The 19,411-nt window shown below is 45.7% G+C and overlaps 1 protein-coding gene across 1 annotated transcript; it reads right to left on the reverse strand.

The window, feature by feature from the left end:
• Positions 1-5,555: 5,555 nt before the first annotated feature.
• CCR75_004160 (uncharacterized protein) lies at positions 5,556-12,433 on the reverse strand (the record flags this gene model as incomplete). Its single annotated transcript, XM_067962250.1, has 3 exons — positions 5,556-6,562; positions 6,642-6,728; positions 6,794-12,433. 3 exons carry the CDS (start codon positions 12,431-12,433, stop codon positions 6,197-6,199), a joined length of 6,093 nt encoding a protein of 2,030 aa, XP_067817958.1. The 3' UTR covers positions 5,556-6,196.
• Between the last annotated feature and the right edge of the window lie 6,978 nt (positions 12,434-19,411).

The raw sequence follows: 19,411 nt of genomic DNA on the forward strand, positions 1-19,411 counted from the left end.
AGCGTCATCAGTTACGCGTGGTATCTATAAAGATACGCTCGTAATACATATTAAATGATATCTATAGAGATAACATTTTAATTGGTAAAAATAGGTATTTGTATTTAATTCTATTATATATTAATCAGTCTGAAAATTACTACCTACTTGGTAAGTGCGCACGAGGAGACGGATTACCGCTCCTGTGACGTCACTTCACCAGAGTTCTTAGTGTGTTGGGTGAGGTCGCTTGCGCCCCCCCACAACTACCTCACTGCACGCAAGAGAAGCAGGTTTAAACGCTTCCTCGCTGTGCTAGGGTGTCCGCCTAAGTAGAGCGTGGCCGCATTACGACGTGCCCGCCTACAAATTCGATGTGGTCCGGAAAAAAGTTATCTTTCTTCACCAGCAAGATAAAAAAATAGAGCTGTTAAGAGAGCAAAGGTGTTTGACAGTTAACACTGTTACTACAGCAGTAGTCACATGCTGCTGCCGGCTCAACGCCCACGCGTCGACTCGAAGGCTTGAAGGCTTAAAGAGTGGCATTTCCAAGTTCAAGGAAGTCGAAAATGTATTTAAATTCGTCCAACTTGACGTTGACATCGAAGCTCATAACAGAAAAAAATTCATCCGGATAACCACGCGAATTTCTTACAATATCATCCGAAAAACGAAGCTGCCGTAAGAATTCTTTTTATTGAAGAAACGACTCCTCTTTAGGCGGCAAACAACGAGGGGAATAGTCAAAGCTCATTGTGTAAGAAAGACAATTTGATAACATAATCTAGTAGGTGATAATGACATAGGCCATGTTACGGGCTAAAGTTGCCCTAATGTTACACAATCTCTGTTAAAACACTTGGTGTACTTAAGGGATGGTCAATTACTTAGGTAAAGTAATTAGACCCAGCACTCGGGTTTGGTTCACATTTATGACCAAGCCTTGACATGGCGCGAATCTTTTCCTTACAGATCGCCCATGTAGGGAACGCCGTTATGTCCTCCATAATGCGCTGGGTAAGCCCACTCTGAGGCCTTACCGAGCAGGTGCGACATGGCGTACGACACCATCCGGCTGTCGTCTTCGATGAGCTGCACGACACCGCATTGTTTCACGGCTAAAGCCAGTAAAAATTGTGTGCGCTGCAGTTCCATCGAACTTAGGCGGGTCCATCCGAATGGGCCTCGGCTGATGCGGCCGGGTAGAGAGTATATCAACAGTCCTGTTGAGAGCCTCGCTCCGATCCTATTCATGCCTTAGCTCATCCTTGGTCTGAGTGACGGACCTCTACGCAGCATGGCTCTGTGCCTCGGACGCGCCTTTCCGTTCGCTGTCCGAGCACGAATGCCTTAGACTGCTCCTACTGAGCAGCATATTGCTCAGAAGGACTGCCCAGGAGCCTGGTCAGGCTTGTTCACAAAGTCCCTGCGTTACGTGCCCTGTCACCTCCCGATGATGCTCGGAGACGTGGGAAAAATGAGCTTAATTAATGTTGAGGCTCCATCATCAAGTACACACGCAGAGATGCGGGTCGTGGGAAGGATTACAAGTGTTACCAAGTGAAGGCGGCACGTCGTAATGCGGCCACGCTCTACTTAGACACACACCCTAGCAAAGCGAGGAAGCCGTAGACCGTCTGCTCTTGCGCGCAGTGAGGAAGTTGCGGTGGGTGCGTTAGCGACCACACTTAATGCACTAAGTACTCTAGTGAAGTGTCGTCACGGGAGCGTTAATCCGGCTCTTCGTGCGCGCTTACTAAGAAGGAAGTAGTTTTCGGACTAATTCGTATATAATCGAATTAAATATAAATAATCAATTTAATCTATCAAAATGTCATCTCTATCGATAACACTAATATGTATTGCGAGCGTATCTTACTAGATACCTCTCGTGACGGTTGACGCTAGCCGTCATCACGGATGACGCTAAACATCATCCCTCCTAATGTGAATGCACCTATCTGCAACACATACAACCAGCCGCAAAAACAGCGAAGTGTTGCTTCAGGCGCGCTTCTTTGGAGCGCGACAGGCGAAGCGACCTTGGCAAGAGTATGTGCAAGAGATACGCTCGCTGTCGGCATTAACGTAGGTCCGATTCCGGAGCTTATTAAGGTGCCCACGTTTATGAACTGACTAAGGCATGGCCTATCGCGACAGGCCCTTTTCAGAAAGGTGCCGTCGACGATGAAAGAGGCAATCCAAATTGCCTTGGTTGCGGAGCAATCGTACAACAGTGCCTCGGCGACAGCTTGTTATAAGCCGTCGGCCGAGAGGTCAGATGCCACTTCCATAGAGTTGAGCAATGTAGACGTTGTTGTTATAAATAGGGCAAGCGCGGCCATGTGATTGCTCGCTCGTATGACATGGTCCCTGCTAGGGCAAAGACCAATCCCAAAGGGCGATGGCAAAAACCACCGTGCGAGACACATGAGTTCTGCATCGATCACTGAGGGGTCGGGAAATGCAGGCGCGCAGTAGGGGCGGGATGCCTTACAGACGCGGACTCTGAAGCTACCCCTAAGTTCAGATTTGTCGAACAAATGGGTAGCATAGTCACTGAGGTCTCGAAATTTCGGACCTCAACCCTGCTGGTCTATAGCGCTCATGTAAGAGGCTATGACCAGGTGATGACCCTCCTAGTGAATTTGGGTGCATCACAAAATTTGTGAAACTCGCGGTTCTAAGAAAGAGACCGGCGATGTTTGAGTCGCTTTGCCAGGATGGCAAGCGAGAAGAGGCGACCGTTCGTTTAGCGAACGGCGCGCTCGTTAAGTCTGAGGGAGTTCAGGTAGAACTCGCCTTCAGCTTTAGTGACTTCTCTTGTAAAGAGAAGTTCACAGTGCTAGGAATGGAGAGTCCGTATGACCTCATCCTAGGCATGCCATGGTTGGCAAAGTACCAACCATGGATAGACTGGCGTACACGCACAGTTGCGAACTCTACGCAGGACACCGGAAAGGATGTGCTCCTGCGAGAGGCCTATGCAACTGATGTCGTGTCGAACACAGTTGAGGGTGCGTTGACGGGATGTCAAACGTCACCAATTCCTACCCAGCTCGTGGAGACTGAGGTAGTGAATAGGACGATGACAAGTAGTCATGCGTCCGAATGTCCTGCACAGAGCCGAGAGCCTGTGGCAGTAGACGGCGAGCTGACAAGAAGTCATGCGTCGCATAAACCGGCACAGTGCCAAGAGCCTGGTGCGGTTGGAAGGGGTGCGTTAGCCAGGAGTGCAACGGCACCCGCTTCCCAGAAAAAGGTCGTGGTGACTCGAAGAACGAGTACCCGACAGATTAGGACGATCAAAGGCACGTCTAAACGAGTGACCTTTGGATCAGTCTCTAATGAAGAGGACGGGCCTTCGAACGAGGTGTTCGAGGCCGTCAAAGACGAAATTGCGGAGGCATCCTCAGTTGAGGTGCTCCGGCAAGTCTTTAAATCTGCCGAGGAGATAGTAAATCTCCCGGAGATGTCGTGGGATCTGTTCCTTGCCGAATTAAAGGAAGGAAAGATCCACGAAATAGTCNGAACAAATGGGTAGCATAGTCCCTGAGGTCTCGAAATTTCGGACCTCAACCCTGCTGGTCTATAGCGCTCATGTAAGAGGCTATGACCAGGTGATGACCCTCCTAGTGAATTTGGGTGCATCACAAAATTTGTGAAACTCGCGGTTCTAAGAAAGAGACCGGCGATGTTTGAGTCGCTTTGCCAGGATGGCAAGCGAAAAGAAGCGACCATTCGTTTAGCGAACGGCGCGCTCATTAAGTCTGAGGAAGTTCAGGTAGAACTAGCCTTCAGCCTTAGGGAATTCTCTTGTAGAGATAAGTTCACAGTGCTAGGTATGGAGAGTCCGTATGACCTCATCCTAGGCATACCATGGTTGGCGAAGTACCAACAATGGATAGACTGGCGTAGACGCACAGTTGTGAACTCTACGCAGGACACCGGAATGGATGTGCTCCTGCAAGAGGCGTATGCAACTGATGACGTGTCGAACACAGTTGAGGGTGCGTTGATGAGATGTCAAACGTCACCAATTCCTACCCAGCTCGTGGAAACTGGGGTAGTTAAAAGGACGATGACAAGTAGTCATGCGTCCGAATGTCCTGCACAGAGCCAAAAGCCTGTGGCAATATACAGTAAGCTGACAGGAAGTCAAGCGTCCCATGAACCGGCACGGGGTCAAAAGCCTCGTGCGTAACTGCTCGCAGTTCCTCGCTCCTCTTTGACGAATTTAAAATGAAAATCCGTTCTTTAAGAGGGGATTGGTGTAACGGGCTAAAGTTGCCCTAATCTTACACAATCCCCGTTAAGTACACTTGGTGTACTTAAGTGATGGTCAATTACTAAGGTAAGTAATTAGACCCAGCCCTCGGGTGTGGTTCACATTTATGACCAAGTCTTGTGTATGTGTTGCACATAGGTGCATTCACATTAGGAGGGATGATGCCTAGCGTCATCCGTCACGAGAGGTACCTAGAAAGATACGCTCGCAATACATATTAGTGTTATCGATAGAGATGACATTTTGATAGATTAAATTGGGAATTTATATTTAATTCGATTATATATGAATTAGTCCGAAAACTACTTCCTACTTAGTAAGTGCGCACGAGGAGCCGGATTACCGCTTCCGCGACGACACTTCACTAGAGTACTTAGTGCATTGGGTGTGGTCGCTAACGCACCCACCACAACTAGGGTATGTGTCTAAGTACAGCATGGCCGCATTAAGACGTGCCCACCTACAGGCCATGAGCAGACATCTTTATTAGTGGCATCTTGTAAAGATTTCGTTGGGGAGTATGACAAATTAAGGAAGATTTATATATTTTTAGAGACAAATCATTGATATTCAAACATAGAGCATCACGCACACTACGTGTAGAATGAGATTACAGGGTCTTAGCAACCAAAAATTCATTCTAAGGCTTTCATAATAAAAAAATAAACTTTATTAGTATGTAAAGCTCCAACGCAACGATCTTCTATCTACTACCGACTTTATTACATTAATAACAAACTATGTATGGCGCTTCCTTGCGAACTGCACAATCGTATTTTGTGACGATTGGCGGATTTGATTTATAAATAAATCAACTAATCCATAGAACTGATGTCTTAATGCATCATATAGCCAAATTTGGTAATGTTGAAGCTATGAAGTCAAATAATAAGTCAATATAATTTTTTGTACTTCTTTGCTTATTTCCTCTCATAAAAACAACATTTATATTACTCGTTTAGGGATAATACTTATGTAACTCAATACCCCGTTACGATCTGTTCATAAATTTTAGAACAAATTTGATCATTAATAATAAGGCATGACAATCTATACAAATATCGGTCGAGCTTCCAAAGCCGCCTATTAGATCAAATAGCACTCGCTATATGTTCAGCGAGCTCATCTAAATGTCAGCGACAAAACAATACAGTGGGTATTCATATGCCTTCTTGATGATAGTCTTTGAGATGGCAACAAGCATCTTTTGCTTAACATTGGAAGGGTAACATCAATTTAAGCGGTGTGGATTACACAAAAGTCAGCGCTTGCGCTTGCTATTCACTTTGCAAATAGTCGCTGAAAGTTGCAAATAATCTTTTTAATATCAATTATTGAGCTTACTGACTTGACCGCAAATTCAAATTATTGCTACATAAAATTTGTTGTCACTCAGAAGCTGCGGCCTCAAAAGCAAGCCTGACCCCATTGAGAGTCTTTTCGGGAATTTTAACGGGAGCGGGATGAGGGCGCTTTGATTGCTTTTCCTCCGACTCGGCAAGCGATGAGGACATGGAAAAGTTGCAGGAGGAATGTCGCAATTTAATAATTTCTCGACAGTCAAGACGCTACTTGCGTCAGACATTTAGACCTTCAAATATCACTTTATCGATCTTTCACGAAAAGCAAATGTACTCATCATGGATGTGGAGGGGGAAGAAAGATCGAGTTTGCCTCGTTTGACGAGCCCGATTCAACATCGTGACTTTGATCACACCCTTTATTATTTAAGGGAGATTCTTTATCACGAGCGATCCCATCGCCACACGTTAGCGGTGACGGTCGATAATGTTTCTCGTGGTACTCATAAAAATACACTTTCGATTGATCAACCAAACAAGGATAATACTCCTCTCCGACATCTATCTCTAAAATTTGCGCTCCCCATCAGCGTCTATAGTTTCAAACGTCACTTACACATCAACAATACTACGCAGCAAATGGATTCAGCGGTGTCGAAAACTCATCCTCGTCGCTCCCAAATGATAGCACGCCTTTCTTGTCCGTAATGCCAAGAGCAGCACCGATCGTGTTGCCCCTTGTAGTGGGTGAAGGCTTAAAGTTGTGCGGTGCGGCCAGCGATTTAGGAGCCGACGGAGCAGTTGTGACTCCTCCAAAGAGCGAAAACACAGTCCCAAATATTCCCGATCCTTCCTCATTTAACCGATGGGCAGTCGCGACCATCTGATATTCCTGCGGGCTAAAATTTAGTAGCGTGGCAATGACAGGCACGAGCTGCTCCTTTTCACTTGATACTTGACTTTGAATGTATTTCATTATAACATTCTTCAAATACTATTCAATTCAACACATACAATATTATTGTCATTCGCGAATAAAACATCAGCTCAATAATTACTTTGCATTGCCATACCTCAATATTTATTGCCTCGGAGGAACGATCGCCAATAACTTGTTGCTGTCTATTAGCTGCCTCGAGCTTTGCAAAGGTACTTTCGTACTAGAATAAAAGATATAAAGTGCCATTAACACAAGCACCACTAAATATTGCAATAGACAACATACCTTGTCCTGATAAAGACGCGCGCTCAATTCAAGTTCCTGGAGCTGAGCCTTCAGTCTGTCAATTTCATCCTCATCCATCGACAATTTTCTTGCCAGCTGCTCTGAATCATTCCCTGCTCCTGCCTTTGACGCACGAGGAATAGGACACGAGTCCACGACCGCTGCAGTCATGTGCTCATGCTGCGCTTCAATCGTAGAATGATGCAAATAGCCATTGCCACCTTCAAAATCAAACGATCGCGACGACGACGCGGTTGAACGCCGCTCCTTCTCGATTGGTGAAGATGCTGGCGAGTACGAACGATGAACAGCCTCGTTTGCCAACGATGCAACAGCAGAAACGGCCGCCTGTAGCTGCTTGGATAAGTCGCTGATCTTGTCCTCTTTGGCTTGTACTGCCTGCTCTATAGACGCGTGAGCTTCCTCTTCTAGCCTGTGATTTTCGTATTCCAAGCTTTCATTGCGTTTTGTAAGGATTTGGATCTGAGTCTCAAGAGGGCGCCGCTCATTGTCTAATGCCGTTTCCAAACGAGTCACTTCGGCCTTTAAACTGTCAATTTCGAGCCTCAAAGCTGTTTCAATCGCGCACTTTTCGGCCATAAGTGTTTCATTAGCGCTCTGGGTACGCGCAGCTTCCATGCTTTTAGCCTCCATCCGTTCGTGCGTGTCCTGTAGCTCTTCATTTAAAGCACTAATACGACGTTTCCCAACAGACACTTCCAGTTCCAATTTGTTCGAATACTCGGCAGCTTGCTTTATATTTAGCTTGTTCTCACTCGACGCTTTCTTAAGTGCCGTGTGTGCCCGCTTCTTGTACGTTCCAAGAGCTGTTCTAGCAGCAGTGGCTCCTTTCGTTTCCACCTCGGCTTGCTGCTTTAATTTAGTTATTTCGTTTCTAAGCTGCGTAATGTTTCCCTGATGCAAGTCGGCATTAGCATCTGTGACAGCTTGGAGCTGCGTGACCTTTTTGTTTGCATTAGACAACTGGGCTTCGAGCTCCATCCGTTCGGCTTCGTACTTCCGATTAATTTCTTCCCGACCGCTTTCAACTTGGCTCAGCTTCTCCTCCATGCGTCGAGCGAAGTCAATTTGACTCTGCACTTCCTGTTCCTTCGTCTCATAAGCTTTCGACAAGGCTGAAAATAAATTCTCAAGCTCCGACATTTTTAATTGAGTTGCCTCTTCGCGCACGATAGCAGCTTGTAGTGCCTCCTTGACCTCATCATGTCTACACCGAGTCTGATTAATTTGGTCATCGTACACCAAAACTTGCTTCTCAAAAGACTCTATTTGGCTCTGTGCGTCACGCAACTCGTTTGCTAGTGAGTTTACATGTTCTCGAGATAATGCAAGCTCGTGCTTTGTTGAATCCATCTCTGAAATAGAGGCAGAGAGCCGAATATTTAGCTCGTCATACGACGCTTTTGAACGATCGAGCGTAGTGGTTTGCTGGGTCAATCGATCCTGCATTTCGTGCAGGTGCTTCTTCAGACGCTTGTACGCCGCCATCACCTCCTCTAGCTTCGACTTCAGCGTTAGAATCACTTCATCCTTCTTCATTACATTTACAGAATGGCTCTTTTCCTTCACCGCTAGCTCGTTACGAAGCAAGGCAACTTCAGCTAAAGCAGAGCGGGATGACTCAAACATCAGGCCTATTTGATCTGTAAGAGCTGCAATCTCTGTTGCCGACGTTTCAGATTGCAATTTTACACAATCATGAAGCTGCGCCTCGAGTGTGCAGATCTGATTCTCTAGCTTCTCTATCACCTCAATTGCATTAACGGCCTTCATTGTCGCAGCTTGAAGATCGATCTCGAAGGCAAGCTTGTTTGACTCATAATTATCAATCTTCTCAACAAGCACAGCCCTTTCGTTCGTTAGCGCATATACCCCACTTTTTTCCTTCTCCACATCAAGCTTCAAAACATTGTGCTCTTTCTCTGCAGCAACCAATTTTGCCTCTGTGTCAGCCAACTTCTGACGCATCGACTCCAGTGTCTCCTGCATCTGTGACGCTGAAGCATTCAAGCCCTGAATAGCTTCTTCTGCAGTCTCAGCCTCTTGTTCGAACTGTTTTTGTTGCTCCTCCAGTTCGCTTTCTAACGACTGAATGCGCTCGTGCAAGCTTGACACCTCTGTATTCTGAGCGTCGCGATGTGACTCAATCTCGCTCAGAGCCTTGCTCGCCGACTCGCGATCCTCCTCTGCAGCAACCAATTTTGTCTCCGTATCGGCCAATTTCTGACGCATCAACTCCAGCGTCTCCTGCATCTGTGACGCTGAAGCATTTAAGCTCCGAATAGTTTCCTCTGCCGTCTTAGCCTCTCCTTCGTAGTGTTTCTGTTGCTTTTCGAGCTTGCTTTCTAACGAGTGAATACCCGCGTGCAACATCTTTTCACTTATCGTCAAATTATCGACGATTGATTCCTTTTCATTCAACGCTGCAGTAAGCGACAGGACGTTGGACTCAATCTCTAACTTGTCTCTGCAAGCCACGTCAAGTGCTTGCTTCGTCTCGGCTTCCAGTTTTTGTAGCGCAAAATATCTTTTATGGGTAGATTCCAATTCAATTAAATGTTGTTTACACAGGCTCTCGATTTTAACTTCGAGACACTTTATCCGCTCAATCAGCTGTCCGCTCGTAGACTGCAGTAATTCATGCGCAGCTTTTAAGTCAATCAGCGTTTTTGTCATTGTATCATTCTCCGCAGTCAAGAAACTTATGCGTGACTCGGCGTTTGACAGCTTAATTAAATTGAAGTTTAAAGACTCAGTTGCACGCGTCAGCTCTTCCTGTAGCCCACAAATTGTTGTTTCAAACGTTTTAGTATCCTTTGCACTCTTGCTTCTTAAAGCCTCCAATTCTGTATTGACTGATTGACACTTTAACTGCAATTCACCGTACTCAGAACTAAGAACCTCGAGAGTCAATTCTTTCTTGCTCAAAAGCTTTTTGGTAGCATCTCGCTCTTCGACTAGAAGCATGACGCACCCTTCCGCCTCCGCGAGTTCTTCGCGGAGAGACGCTAACTTCTTTTCGTCTTCAGCTTTTGCAGACTGAAGACTTGCAATGGTCTCGTTTGCAGCACCTAAATCTGCTGTACTTGAGTCGCGTAATTCTTTCAATTCCGTCCTTAAAGCATTTATATGCTGTTGCAAGTCGTCCTGGAGCGCATTCAGCGTCTCGCAAGTTGACTCATTTTCGTTTAACGAAGAACGAGTAGCATCACGTTCTTGCTCAAGCGCAGCAACCCGTGACTGAGAGACGACAAGCTGCTTTTGAATCGCTTGCAGAGACGCTTGTGTTTGCTCAAATGAAGCTTTAAGATTGCAGAGAGTCTCTTCAGAGTGTAAACTCGTCTGTTTTAAAGCATGAATTACCTCGGCAGCAGCTACGGCGTCAGCAGAGCTTTTACTTCGAAGCATATTTGACTCACTTTCAAGCTTTTGTGCCGCGAGGTAAAGCTCACTTTGTTGCGAGGTCAAAATTTCAATCTTGAGATCACTCGCGGCCATATTCTTCAGTGCTGCATCTCGCTCTTCTACCAGGACTAGCACGCACGCCTCAGCTTCAGCCAAATCCCTCTTGACAGAGGCCAGTGACTCCCTCAGTGTCGTTTCATTGTCCTTTAATGCACGAAAAGACTCTTCACTTGCGCCAGCTTTCTTGAGATAACACTCCTGCATGCTTTCAAGTTCACTTGTAAGCGTTTTGACCTGTTGTGTCAATTTTTCGCGATGTGTAGCCAGCTCAACGTACGCTAATTGCTTCTTTTGTAAATTTATTTGGAGAGTATCACGTTCCTCCGTCAACATAGCAGCATTGGACTTAGCATTGAACAGCTCATCCTGACTAGATTGAAGAGAGTGAAGAGCCCTCTCCGCCATCTGCTTTAATACTGTATTCTTTGTTTCTACCGTGCTATTGATTCCTTTTTGCACTTCTAGTTCCGAAGCAGTCTTTTCAAAGGCTGACTTGTTGACTTTAAAATGTTCTTGAAGATCCGATAGCAATGCCATCACCTCATCCTTCTCAGCAATGCTTTGCACCATCTGAGCCTGCAAACTCTTTGCATTTTCCACACTTAAACCCAATTCTTCACGCAATTGAGACTTTGTTTTGTTAAATTCGAGCTCAAGCTTGCCCTTTTCCTCCTGTAAAGAAGACACGCTCTCTTCAAGTGACTGCTGTATCTCATTGAATCTATTCAATTCAGCTTTCAGAGTAATGATCTCATCTTTCGCGTCCGCTACTTGCTCTTCCAATTGACTTGCTCGCTCAGCGCTACCTATGCTCGCTCCTTCAAGCTCCGCTTTTTTCTTCATAAGCAAGTCTATTTTCGATTGTAGCAGCTCAATCGTCGTCCCAAGCTTGTAATTTTCTTCATCAATTGCCAACTTTTCCTCCATCAGCATGCAAAGTCGTTCCCGTAGCTGATGAATATCTTCCTCGGATCGATACGCGGATTCTTTAAGTCTAGCTCGAAGGTCCTGCTTCTCCGCCTCAATCTCAGCAATCTTATCAGCCAGCTCGTTCAACTGATCCTCTAGCTCTTCATTAGCAAGCTCTTGCGATTCGGCCATTTCGGCCTTTTGCGCTTCAGATTTTGCAATCGTATCTTTCAGAAGAGCAATCTCGTTAAATAGCCGACTGCGCTCGTCTTTAAGCATGCTTGTCGTCGCTTTAAACGTCTCAAATTCAATTGCCTTCTCCTCCAGCTTTCCTCTGCTGCGCTCCAATTTTGATCTAGTCTTAGCAAACTTGTCCGCTAGATTTTCTCGCTCTTCCTCACCAAGTCGAAGCTGTTCTTCAATCGTTGCGGTAAGCGCGATTTTTTGCTCCAATTGTCGCTCCAGGTCCACAATCTTGTCCTCTGCAATCGAAAGCCGCCCTTCTAAATCAGTCTTCGCCTCCATTCGCTCTTGCAGCGTTGACTCCAGCCCTTGCTTGGCTTCGTAGGCAACTTGCAACTTTTTCTCCATCTCAATCATTTCAATCAACGCTGCCTCAAACTCGCGTCGTTCGGCATCCAATGAGGCGCTATTTGATGTACACGCAGGGCCAGTCGGCATTGACACCTCCACAAGCTTCTTCTCTAGAGCTGTAAGTTGCTGCTTCTGCTCCAAATTATTAACTTTAGCCTGAACTAACGACGTTCGCAAATCTTGAACCTCACGGTCTTTTTCCTGGCCTTCAACAGCTTCAGTTTTGCAATTTCCAGCGAGCAATTCACTTATTCGCTCCTCTAGGACGTCATTTTCAGACTTGATTTCCTCCAAATTTCGTATCAACTTGTCGTTTTCATGCTGAGACTTGACGAAAGCACAATTTAAATTATAAATTATTGATTCATAATCCTCCTTCTGCATTAAAAAGGCTTCCAAATTATATCGTAGCTCGTCAGAAGCTATCTGAAGCTTAGACTCGAGCGTTTCATTTGCACAAGCTAATAACTTTACCTGCGATGTCAACTTATCCAGCTTTGACGCTTTCTTAGAATGCGCCTTGTGCAAATCTTCATGATCATGCTTAAGCCTCGAGGCACCATCTGCTGTCTTTGCTAACTCGAAGATCATTCGCAAATTTTCAGATTTGCATGCTGTCATTTCTGCTTCGACAGCATGAAGCCTGGCCATTGTTAATTCTAATTCGCAACTGTAATCGAAAGCCTCTCCATTATGGCTCGATGGTATGTCGCTATTCGTTGCAACACAGACAGAATTGTCACGCGAGGACCGGCAAGACTCAGCTTCACCATAAACAGTACCTCCACGCGCTACAAGAAGCCCAAATTCGCTNGAGCCTGGTCAGGCTTGTTCACAAAGTCCCTGCGTTACGTGCCCTGTCACCTCCCGATGATGCTCGGAGACGTGGGAAAAATGAGCTTAATTAATGTTGAGGCTCCATCATCAAGTACACACGCAGAGATGCGGGTCGTGGGAAGGATTACAAGTGTTACCAAGTGAAGGCGGCACGTCGTAATGCGGCCACGCTCTACTTAGACACACACCCTAGCAAAGCGAGGAAGCCGTAGACCGTCTGCTCTTGCGCGCAGTGAGGAAGTTGCGGTGGGTGCGTTAGCGACCACACTTAATGCACTAAGTACTCTAGTGAAGTGTCGTCACGGGAGCGTTAATCCGGCTCTTCGTGCGCGCTTACTAAGAAGGAAGTAGTTTTCGGACTAATTCGTATATAATCGAATTAAATATAAATAATCAATTTAATCTATCAAAATGTCATCTCTATCGATAACACTAATATGTATTGCGAGCGTATCTTACTAGATACCTCTCGTGACGGTTGACGCTAGCCGTCATCACGGATGACGCTAAACATCATCCCTCCTAATGTGAATGCACCTATCTGCAACACATACAACCAGCCGCAAAAACAGCGAAGTGTTGCTTCAGGCGCGCTTCTTTGGAGCGCGACAGGCGAAGCGACCTTGGCAAGAGTATGTGCAAGAGATACGCTCGCTGTCGGCATTAACGTAGGTCCGATTCCGGAGCTTATTAAGGTGCCCACGTTTATGAACTGACTAAGGCATGGCCTATCGCGACAGGCCCTTTTCAGAAAGGTGCCGTCGACGATGAAAGAGGCAATCCAAATTGCCTTGGTTGCGGAGCAATCGTACAACAGTGCCTCGGCGACAGCTTGTTATAAGCCGTCGGCCGAGAGGTCAGATGCCACTTCCATAGAGTTGAGCAATGTAGACGTTGTTGTTATAAATAGGGCAAGCGCGGCCATGTGATTGCTCGCTCGTATGACATGGTCCCTGCTAGGGCAAAGACCAATCCCAAAGGGCGATGGCAAAAACCACCGTGCGAGACACATGAGTTCTGCATCGATCACTGAGGGGTCGGGAAATGCAGGCGCGCAGTAGGGGCGGGATGCCTTACAGACGCGGACTCTGAAGCTACCCCTAAGTTCAGATTTGTCGAACAAATGGGTAGCATAGTCACTGAGGTCTCGAAATTTCGGACCTCAACCCTGCTGGTCTATAGCGCTCATGTAAGAGGCTATGACCAGGTGATGACCCTCCTAGTGGATTTGGGTGCATCACAAAATTTTGTGAAACTCGCGGTTCTAAGAAAGAGACCGGCGATGTTTGAGTCGCTTTGCCAGGATGGCAAGCGAAAAGAAGCGACCATTCGTTTAGCGAACGGCGCGCTCATTAAGTCTGAGGAAGTTCAGGTAGAACTAGCCTTCAGCCTTAGGGAATTCTCTTGTAGAGATAAGTTCACAGTGCTAGGTATGGAGAGTCCGTATGACCTCATCCTAGGCATACCATGGTTGGCGAAGTACCAACAATGGATAGACTGGCGTAGACGCACAGTTGTGAACTCTACGCAGGACACCGGAATGGATGTGCTCCTGCAAGAGGCGTATGCAACTGATGACGTGTCGAACACAGTTGAGGGTGCGTTGATGAGATGTCAAACGTCACCAATTCCTACCCAGCTCGTGGAAACTGGGGTAGTTAAAAGGACGATGACAAGTAGTCATGCGTCCGAATGTCCTGCACAGAGCCAAAAGCCTGTGGCAATATACAGTAAGCTGACAGGAAGTCAAGCGTCCCATGAACCGGCACGGGGTCAAAAGCCTCGTGCGTAACTGCTCGCAGTTCCTCGCTCCTCTTTGACGAATTTAAAATGAAAATCCGTTCTTTAAGAGGGGATTGGTGTAACGGGCTAAAGTTGCCCTAATCTTACACAATCCCCGTTAAGTACACTTGGTGTACTTAAGTGATGGTCAATTACTAAGGTAAGTAATTAGACCCAGCCCTCGGGTGTGGTTCACATTTATGACCAAGTCTTGTGTATGTGTTGCACATAGGTGCATTCACATTAGGAGGGATGATGCCTAGCGTCATCCGTCACGAGAGGTACCTAGAAAGATACGCTCGCAATACATATTAGTGTTATCGATAGAGATGACATTTTGATAGATTAAATTGGGAATTTATATTTAATTCGATTATATATGAATTAGTCCGAAAACTACTTCCTACTTAGTAAGTGCGCACGAGGAGCCGGATTACCGCTTCCGCGACGACACTTCACTAGAGTACTTAGTGCATTGGGTGTGGTCGCTAACGCACCCACCACAACTAGGGTATGTGTCTAAGTACAGCATGGCCGCATTAAGACGTGCCCACCTACAGGCCATGAGCAGACATCTTTATTAGTGGCATCTTGTAAAGATTTCGTTGGGGAGTATGACAAATTAAGGAAGATTTATATATTTTTAGAGACAAATCATTGATATTCAAACATAGAGCATCACGCACACTACGTGTAGAATGAGATTACAGGGTCTTAGCAACCAAAAATTCATTCTAAGGCTTTCATAATAAAAAAATAAACTTTATTAGTATGTAAAGCTCCAACGCAACGATCTTCTATCTACTACCGACTTTATTACATTAATAACAAACTATGTATGGCGCTTCCTTGCGAACTGCACAATCGTATTTTGTGACGATTGGCGGATTTGATTTATAAATAAATCAACTAATCCATAGAACTGATGTCTTAATGCATCATATAGCCAAATTTGGTAATGTTGAAGCTATGAAGTCAAATAATAAGTCAATATAATTTTTTGTACTTCTTTGCTTATTTCCTCTCATAAAAACAACATTTATATTACTCGTTTAGGGATAATACTTATGTAACTCAATACCCCGTTACGATCTGTTCATAAATTTTAGAACAAATTTGATCATTAATAATAAGGCATGACAATCTATACAAATATCGGTCGAGCTTCCAAAGCCGCCTATTAGATCAAATAGCACTCGCTATATGTTCAGCGAGCTCATCTAAATGTCAGCGACAAAACAATACAGTGGGTATTCATATGCCTTCTTGATGATAGTCTTTGAGATGGCAACAAGCATCTTTTGCTTAACATTGGAAGGGTAACATCAATTTAAGCGGTGTGGATTACACAAAAGTCAGCGCTTGCGCTTGCTATTCACTTTGCAAATAGTCGCTGAAAGTTGCAAATAATCTTTTTAATATCAATTATTGAGCTTACTGACTTGACCGCAAATTCAAATTATTGCTACATAAAATTTGTTGTCACTCAGAAGCTGCGGCCTCAAAAGCAAGCCTGACCCCATTGAGAGTCTTTTCGGGAATTTTAACGGGAGCGGGATGAGGGCGCTTTGATTGCTTTTCCTCCGACTCGGCAAGCGATGAGGACATGGAAAAGTTGCAGGAGGAATGTCGCAATTTAATAATTTCTCGACAGTCAAGACGCTACTTGCGTCAGACATTTAGACCTTCAAATATCACTTTATCGATCTTTCACGAAAAGCAAATGTACTCATCATGGATGTGGAGGGGGAAGAAAGATCGAGTTTGCCTCGTTTGACGAGCCCGATTCAACATCGTGACTTTGATCACACCCTTTATTATTTAAGGGAGATTCTTTATCACGAGCGATCCCATCGCCACACGTTAGCGGTGACGGTCGATAATGTTTCTCGTGGTACTCATAAAAATACACTTTCGATTGATCAACCAAACAAGGATAATACTCCTCTCCGACATCTATCTCTAAAATTTGCGCTCCCCATCAGCGTCTATAGTTTCAAACGTCACTTACACATCAACAATACTACGCAGCAAATGGATTCAGCGGTGTCGAAAACTCATCCTCGTCGCTCCCAAATGATAGCACGCCTTTCTTGTCCGTAATGCCAAGAGCAGCACCGATCGTGTTGCCCCTTGTAGTGGGTGAAGGCTTAAAGTTGTGCGGTGCGGCCAGCGATTTAGGAGCCGACGGAGCAGTTGTGACTCCTCCAAAGAGCGAAAACACAGTCCCAAATATTCCCGATCCTTCCTCATTTAACCGATGGGCAGTCGCGACCATCTGATATTCCTGCGGGCTAAAATTTAGTAGCGTGGCAATGACAGGCACGAGCTGCTCCTTTTCACTTGATACTTGACTTTGAATGTATTTCATTATAACATTCTTCAAATACTATTCAATTCAACACATACAATATTATTGTCATTCGCGAATAAAACATCAGCTCAATAATTACTTTGCATTGCCATACCTCAATATTTATTGCCTCGGAGGAACGATCGCCAATAACTTGTTGCTGTCTATTAGCTGCCTCGAGCTTTGCAAAGGTACTTTCGTACTAGAATAAAAGATATAAAGTGCCATTAACACAAGCACCACTAAATATTGCAATAGACAACATACCTTGTCCTGATAAAGACGCGCGCTCAATTCAAGTTCCTGGAGCTGAGCCTTCAGTCTGTCAATTTCATCCTCATCCATCGACAATTTTCTTGCCAGCTGCTCTGAATCATTCCCTGCTCCTGCCTTTGACGCACGAGGAATAGGACACGAGTCCACGACCGCTGCAGTCATGTGCTCATGCTGCGCTTCAATCGTAGAATGATGCAAATAGCCATTGCCACCTTCAAAATCAAACGATCGCGACGACGACGCGGTTGAACGCCGCTCCTTCTCGATTGGTGAAGATGCTGGCGAGTACGAACGATGAACAGCCTCGTTTGCCAACGATGCAGCAGCAGAAACGGCCGCCTGTAGCTGCTTGGATAAGTCGCTGATCTTGTCCTCTTTGGCTTGTACTGCCTGCTCGATAGACGCGTGAGCTTCCTCTTCTAGCCTGTGATTTTCGTATTCCAAGCTTTCATTGCGTTTTGTAAGGATTTGGATCTGAGTTTCAAGAGGGCGCCGCTCATTGTCTAATGCCGTTTCCAAACGAGTCACTTCGGCCTTTAAACTGTCAATTTCGAGCCTCAAAGCTGTTTTAATCGCGCACTTTTCGGCCATAAGTGTTTCATTAGCGCTCTGGGTACGCGCAGCTTCCATGCTTTTAGCCTCCATCCGTTCGTGCGTGTCCTGTAGCTCTTCATTTAAAGCACTAATACGACGTTTCCCAACAGACACTTCCAGTTCCAATTTGTTCGAATACTCGGCAGCTTGCTTTATATTAAGCTTGTTCTCACTCGACGCTTTCTTAAGTGCCGTGTGTGCCCGCTTCTTGTACGTTCCAAGAGCTGTTCTAGCAGCAGTGGCTCCTTTCGTTTCCACCTCGGCTTGCTGCTTCAATTTAATTATTTCGTTTCTAAGCTGCGTAATGTTTCCCTGATGCAAGTCGGCATTAGCATCTGTGACAGCTTGGAGCTGCGTGACCTTTTTGTTTGCATTAGACAACTGGGCTTCGAGCTCCATCCGTTCGGCTTCGTACTTCCGATTAATTTCTTCCCGACCGCTTTCAACTTGGCTCAGCTTCTCCTCCATGCGTCGAGCGAAGTCAATTTGACTCTGCACTTCCTGTTCCTTCGTCTCATAAGCTTTCGACAAGGCTGAAAATAAATTCTCAAGCTCCGACATTTTTGATTGAGTTGCCTCTTCGCGCACGATAGCAGCTTGTAGTGCCTCCTTGACCTCATCATGTCTACACCGAGTCTGATTAATTTGGTCATCGTACACCAAAACTTGCTTCTCAAAAGACTCTATTTGGCTCTGTGCGTCACGCAACTCGTTTGCTAGTGAGTTTACATGTTCTCGAGATAATGCAAGCTCGTGCTTTGTTGAATCCATCTCTGAAATAGAGGCAGAGAGCCGAATATTTAGCTCGTCATACGACGCTTTTGAACGATCGAGCGTAGTGGTTTGCTGGGTCAATCGATCCTGCAATTCGTGCAGGTGCTTCTTCAGACGCTTGTACGCCGCCATCACCTCCTCTAGCTTCGACTTCAGCGTTAGAATCACTTCATCCTTCTTCATTACATTTACAGAATGGCTCTTTTCCTTCACCGCTAGCTCGTTACGAAGCAAGGCAACTTCAGCTAAAGCAGAGCGGGATGACTCAGACATCAGGCCTATTTGATCTGTAAGAGCTGCAATCTCTGTTGCCGACGTTTCAGATTGCAATTTTACACAATCATGAAGCTGCGCCTCGAGTGTGCAGATCTGATTCTCTAGCTTCTCTATCACCTCAATTGCATTAACGGCCTTCATTGTCGCAGCTTGAAGATCAATCTCGAAGGCAAGCTTGTTTGACTCATAATTATCAATCTTCTCAACAAGCACAGCCCTTTCGTTCGTTAGCGCATATACCCCACTTTTTTCCTTCTCCACATCAAGCTTCAAAACATTGTGCTCTTTCTCTGCAGCAACCAATTTTGCCTCTGTGTCAGCCAACTTCTGACGCATCAACTCCAGTGTCTCCTGCATCTGTGACGCTGAAGCATTCAAGCCCTGAATAGCTTCTCCTGCAGTCTCAGCCTCTTGTTCGAACTGTTTTTGTTGCTCCTCCAGTTCGCTTTCTAACGACTGAATGCGCTCGTGCAAGCTTGACACCTCTGTGTTCTGAGCATCGCGATGTGACTCAATCTCGCTCAGAGCCTTGCTCGCCGACTCGCGATCCTCCTCTGCAGCAACCAATTTTGCCTCGGTATCGGCCAACTTCTGACGCATCGACTCCAGTGTCTCCTGCATCTGTGACGCTGAAGCATTCAAGCCCTGAATAGCTTCTCCTGCAGTCTCAGCCTCTTGTTCGAACTGTTTTTGTTGCTCCTCCAGTTCGCTTTCTAACGACTGAATGCGCTCGTGCA

Source organism: Bremia lactucae, linkage group LG9 (assembly GCF_004359215.1).
Source record: "Bremia lactucae strain SF5 linkage group LG9, whole genome shotgun sequence".
NCBI lineage: Eukaryota > Oomycota > Peronosporomycetes > Peronosporales > Peronosporaceae > Bremia > Bremia lactucae.